Source organism: Dipteris shenzhenensis, chromosome 24 (assembly GCF_047967505.1).
Source record: "Dipteris shenzhenensis isolate YYH24624 ecotype China chromosome 24, Dip_SZ_1.0, whole genome shotgun sequence".
In the NCBI taxonomy this organism is placed as follows: domain Eukaryota; kingdom Viridiplantae; phylum Streptophyta; class Polypodiopsida; order Gleicheniales; family Dipteridaceae; genus Dipteris; species Dipteris shenzhenensis.
Genome location: NC_141619.1, coordinates 17,555,124 through 17,561,277, shown reverse-complemented (window position 1 = coordinate 17,561,277; position 6,154 = coordinate 17,555,124). Strand labels below are relative to the sequence as shown.

Sequence of the window (6,154 nt, the reverse complement as noted above, 5' to 3'; positions counted from 1 at the left end):
TCAGCACCAAACTTTTCAAGGGTCTTAAAACAAGTTGTTTTAATGTCCTTGCAAAGTGTAAGGTGCATCGAATGTTGGATGTGACACCGGGGAACAAGAATGCCCATATTTGCATGTGGATGCTATGTATGTGAAGGAAGAATGCACAATGGACATCCGCATCCGTATATCCCACCATCGGATCAGCATAAAAATTTTCAAGGGTCTTACACAATTGGTTTTTATGTCCTTACAAAGTTTTATGCAGATCAAATGCCATATGTGCCACCGAGGAGCAAGAATGCACATATTCGCATGTAGATGCTACGCGATACGATAGAACAATGTGCAATGGACACCGACATCCATATGTCCCCTCGTTGGATCAGCATCAAACTTTGCAAGGGTATTAAAAATTTTTGTTTTAATGTCCTTGCATAGTGTAAGGTGCATTGGATGCTGGATGTGATATCGGGGAACAAGAAAGCATGTGGATGCTATGTTTATGAAGGAAACATGCACAATGGACATCGATATCCGTATACCACACCATCGAATCAGCACCAAACTTTTCAAGGGTCTTAAAACAAGTTATTTTAATGTCCTTGCAAAGTGTAAGGTGCATCGAATGCTATCCTCCATTCTTTTAATGCCCAAGCCTTCCCATTGGCTGGCCCTGCTAATCACAAATCTTAAGGGACTAATCCAAGAGGCCCTTTTTGAGTCCAAAATTCCCCTAATGTGGGGATAAATGTTTTACGAGCCTGGTTGGGGCTTAAGGCCTACTTTATGCTTTACGATTTGTCATCACATGGCATGGTTACAAAGGAGCATCTTAGTGAGGATGGTAGGCTAGCAACAAGAGCATGGGGAAAGAGACAAACAAGAGAAGATGTTGGCACATGGTGGGGCTGGAGACTACTTGAAAGGGATTGGAGTGAGTTTTTTTCTCCCTTTTTTTCAAGTGAGTTTTAAGTCGTCTTTTGTTAAAATAGCACAATATTTGTATCAAACAAAACATTCCAAGCACATGTTAGAGCTGTGTAAAGGGAGTTCATGGGAATATGGGAATGTGGTAACCAAAGGTGCAATGGAATCACAAATGTCCCATCTAACATATATATGTGTGCAATCTAATTGACTATTAGAGGTGCATTTTCTCTAGTTCCTATGATATCAAAGTATGACAAGAAAATAAAGACGTTGTACACTAAAGTAGAGTATATAGCATACCAGTATACAAGTATAGAGTACAATACCATAGGGTATAGGGTATAGATGTACAACTATATAGTATATTAACAAGTAGAGTACTCGAGGGACTCACTGTATGTAAAACTTATATATCATTACACACGTTCAAGGTTTATTTTCCAAATCCCTTAACTATTAATATTGTATGATTAAAGGATCGACACCCTTTTTCCATACAAATCTCTAACTTTTTTTCAAGGATCAACCCTTTTTCAATACAAATCCTTAACTTTTTTCCAAAATGTTTTCCATGATACCCCTTTATGAATATATTTTTTCTTTTAAAAACATGATGTAAAAATGTTTCTAGAAAGCACGAGAGAGTGGCATTCCCTTTTTCTATACAAATCTCAAACTTTTTTTCAAGGATCAATCCTTTTCCAATACAAATCTTTAACTTTTTTCCAAAATGTTTTGCATGATACCCCTTTATGAATATATATTTTCTTTTTAAAACATGATTTTAAAATGTTTCTCACATTCTCGTGTAGGTCACAGATGAGGTGAATGAGTGGGTGAGGAAAGCTATGTAAAAAGGACACAAGTCAAAATTAGCAGCTTTGAAAATGGAGACACGCAAGGGGAAAATTATTTATGCTTTTGCTTGCAAAAGCGCCCATGAGCTTGACTTTTGCTATTTCATATTTCTTTGCCTCGCCTCTTCTTCTTGTCATCCTTTGCAAAGTCTTCATCGTCCCATTTTTTTACACGATTCTGCAAAAAATAGTACATCTCCAGATTGTATTTCTTGATCTGAATCTCCACATTGTATTTCCTCATCTTCTGCCCTACCTAGCTTCCACCTTCAATTCGATCTCATCTTGAGCTTGATCATCATTCTGGCTTCAATGATATCTACATGATAATTTGACGAAACATCAAGGGAGTTCTGATCCTTTGAAATCGATCTCATCTGTATCCACTTTGTGCTTGGAACATCGTTCCGTTTTCAATGATTTCTAGATGATAGTTTGAAGAAACATCGAGGGAGCTCTCATTCTTTGTAGATGAATTCGGTTGATCTTCAGGACATCATTAACTTGAAAAAACATCAAGCCTAGCTCTAATCTTTTGTATATGAATTCAGTTGATCGTCAGCAGAAGCCGAAGGATCGATTCTGTTGATCAGGAGCAATATGAGCTTCCACCATGCAATCAACCTCTGTTGATTGATTCTTGATTCTGTTGACTCCTAGCATGATGAAATCAACCTGAGTTGATCGATTATGTCGATCGATTCTGTTGATCATTAGCATGAGCTTCCACCAAAGAATCAACTTCTGTTGATTTCGATCCTGTTGATCATTAGCATGAGCTTCCGCGATGAAATCAACCTCTGTATCTGCCTTGCAGTTGTTTGCTGCTTCAATCCTCCTTGCCTCTCTTCCGTCAGCTTCCTCCTCCCCTTCCCCAGCTCCCTCTTCCAGTATCTCATCAACAACCCAACTCCAGACCTGCTGGATCGTGGAAGGCAACTCCACCGGAAAATTGGCCCCCAACTGCTCTGATTTGTGCGTTACCGTCCTCAACAATCAACAAGGCTTTCCTGTGATTCTCCAGCCTTGCCAAGGCCGCCCTTTTACCGAACTTTGGATCTACAATGCCACCTCCCTGGCTATCATGACTTCCGTCGGTTACAACAGCGGCTCCGTCAGGCTTTGTCTTGATGCAAGCGATCCGTCTTCGCTGCATCTGAGTGCGTGCGATGGATCAGCAGGTCAGGTGTGGACGTGGGATAATCAGACGATGAGAATCGCGAGTGGGGATACAGGATTGTACATGGAGGGGCAGTACCGGCTACCATCGGACTGGGGCAGTGGCAACAACACGTATGCGTTGAGCGTATCATCTAATCAGAACACACAGAGTACGTTCACGTTCACGTTGTTACCGTTCTATGATCCGTTTCTCATACTTCCGGATCATGCTACAGAATCGAGCTCGTCGAAGAATGTGGTAATCAACGGAGGGTTTGAGCGATGCGGAATGGATCCAGCGAAGGGATTTGTGTTGCTCGATACGACAGAACCAATTCCGTTGTGCTCCTGGTTCATCGTGAGCAACGAGGTGGAGTACTCGGGCACGAATCTATGGCCGCCGGAGGAAGGCTTACACAGTCTTCATCTCAATTCTGCGAAGATGGGGCAGCCGGGAGCTGTGACGCAGGTGCTAGCAACGAAGCTCCGATCGAATTACACCCTGATTTTCTACATGGCTGGCAATCCAGACCTCGGATGCGGCACTCCCAACAAGACGATGGAGGTGCGCGTCCATCCATCCAGCCTTGCTCCTCAATTCGTTTGGTTCGAGGTCAGCGATGCTGGAATGGGTTGGAAACAGGTCTATCCCATGGGATTCACGGCCCTCGCAGATTACGTGAACCTTACCTTCGCGAGCCTCACTCCCGGCAGCTGCGGCCCTGTGATCGACAACGTTACGGTCGAAGAGATTTACGGTCCTCTTCCGCCCTTGAATCCTTCCAACGGAAATACGATCGGTAACAGTTCTTCTGGCAGTTCTCTCCCAGCTTACGGAATCGCTCTCATCTGTTTAGCTGCTGTAGCTTCCACTGCTGCCGGAGTTTCCTTCTTGATCCTGCACCTCTCCAGGAAGCGTTCGTTCCTCCTCGGGATGAAGAAGATCTCCAATCGCTTCTTCGATGTGCCCGGCAGCAAATTCTGGGACTCTTTAACTTTGTCACGGCTGGAAGCTGCTGGTGGCGATGATTCAGGCGTCAGGGAGTTGACGTTCCGGCAAATCGAGAAGGCCACGAAAAATTTTACCACCATCATCGGTGAGGGCGGCTTCAGCACTGTATATAGAGGAGTGTTTTCTGATGGCACAGTCGGGGCGGTGAAGATGGAGAAGACGAGGGATCGGTCTCGCCAGATATTCAAACAGGAGCTCTCTGTTCTCGTTCGTGTTCGCCACGCCCATCTAGTGAACCTAATCGGGTTCTGCAACGAAAGAGGTAGTGTCTGATTCTCCTCCTCGCGAATTACATGTACGAGCTGAATTTGCTCGAAATTCATTACTGCGCATTGCTGTAGCTGTCAAAGAAGAGTTGGGATCGATTTCGGTGAGGTTTTCTAACTTACGTCGCCAGTAGTCCGTCCGTTCCAAGCTCTCACGAACACTGATCTTTCCTGTGATCAGGTTTTCGGTACGCCATTCTCGCGTCTTGCAAGCTTTATTTCTTATCGCACAGCGATCCCCTTTGACTTGTGAATACTGTTGTGCAGCGGAGGGCATTTTGGTTTTCGAATACATGGCGCACGGCAACCTACACTACAGGCTACACCCACCCGCGCACCAGATGTATCAATCCTTACCATGGAAGAAGCGCATGGCTATCGCCTTGCAGATAGCAAGCGCATTGGAGTATCTGCACGATGTCGCTCGCCCTCCCGTCGTCCACACGGATGTCAAATCCGCCAATATACTGCTCGACGAGCGCGACAACGCGAAGTTGTGCGACTTCGGCTTCTCCTCCAAGGCAGGCCCTGACAGCAGCGTCTTCCACACCACGGTCGCCTCCGTGAAGGGATCGCTGGGCTACTTGGACCCGCAGTACATGAAGAACGGCAGGCTATCGAGCAAGAGCGACGTCTACAGCTTCGGGGTGCTGCTGATGGAGCTGGTGACGGGCATGCTGGCATTCGACATGCACAGAGCGGAGGCACTGGCGTCGTTTGCGTTGCCCTACGTGAAGGATGCGGAGATGATGGAGTTGATAGTGGATGCGAGGCTGAAGGGGGAGTTCGATCGAGAGGAGTTGAAGGCGGTGTGTGCAGTAGCGAGGCTGTGCATCAACGAGGCGGTTGTAGAGAGGCCGGCTATGGCGGAGGTTGTACAAAAGCTACGCTTGGCGTTCGCCATAGCTGGAGCTGATCGAACTGCAGCTGGAGAAACCGATAGTCAGGAGCTGATCAATCGAACCGACAGATTGAAGCAAGAAATTACCACCGAATCTAATTTGCAAACCGACGTCGTCCCCATCGACGAAATCGATATAGCAATTGATGATGATGATCAGGAGGCCGAGTCCACGGAGTCCATAGCCGGATTGATGCATGATCACTCTACCGATAATGTCCGATCTCTTCTGAGCTCTAGTGTCGGATCTTCCACGGATTTCTCCCCTCGGTAAACCATGCTTCTCACCTGTCCGTGGATTCTGAATCGAGAACCCATCCGTGACATCGCTACTTTTGTTCGTGTGCGTGGAAGACGGACTCGTGTCTGATCATCAACTTCGGCCGGAATCCTTTCGTCAGACGTCCTTAGTGCTAGACGATCAGGAAAGGCTCGTGATCAAAGGAGGTATAAATTCATTTTGGGCAGCGAACAAAAATGCCGGAATGTACTGAATTTGTTCTGAACTTCCGGACGAAATTTGCAGGTTCCGGCAACCTTCGTTAACGAAAATGTAACGTTCCGTTGATCGATGTACGGAATTGGGAAATGTTCATTTTCCCAAAATAAAAAACGACTCGTTCTTTTTCTCTTTCCATTTTAGTTGGCCATTCTTTCTCACAGTGTTTGAGTTTCTCACCCTGCCCTTGACAAGTTTTTTGAGCTTCTCACCTAGTTTCTCTAGGCTAGTGTCAACCCTTTCATTCCCTCAATTCTATCGAAGTCTCTACGTCTCTTTCATCTCAACCAACACTTCAAAAGTGGCTTGCAAATCTAAAAAATCCTGGGAACCCAACAATCATGTACAAAGATTCTTTAAATCATCCAATGTCTCCGTACTATCACAAGTCTCCATTTGATGGCAACTCACTCTCCATGTCGCTTCGCTCACTTATGTGTGGACAATAGCTACAATTGTTATCTCTCGACTATTATCAACAAGCCATAGTCCTCTTCTTCGGGTTTGAAAGATTCCATGATCACATTGCCATATGGTGTGAGATAA

At 45.4% G+C, this 6,154-nt stretch overlaps 1 protein-coding gene across 2 annotated transcripts; it reads left to right on the top strand.

Annotated features, from left to right (window-relative positions):
- The first annotated feature begins 1,899 nt into the window (after positions 1-1,899).
- On the top strand, positions 1,900-5,717 carry LOC147886303 (putative serine/threonine-protein kinase PBL22). Of its 2 annotated transcripts, XM_087395909.1 has the most exons (3): positions 3,070-3,730; positions 3,843-4,204; positions 4,476-5,717. In XM_087395909.1, exons 1-3 carry the CDS (start codon positions 3,213-3,215, stop codon positions 5,381-5,383), a joined length of 1,788 nt encoding a protein of 595 aa, XP_087252035.1. In that variant the 5' UTR covers positions 3,070-3,212; the 3' UTR covers positions 5,384-5,717. The 2 variants fall into 2 exon arrangements, with proteins under 2 accessions (XP_087252034.1, XP_087252035.1); XM_087395908.1 differs by having other exon boundaries at positions 1,900-4,204.
- Positions 5,718-6,154: the final 437 nt, after the last annotated feature.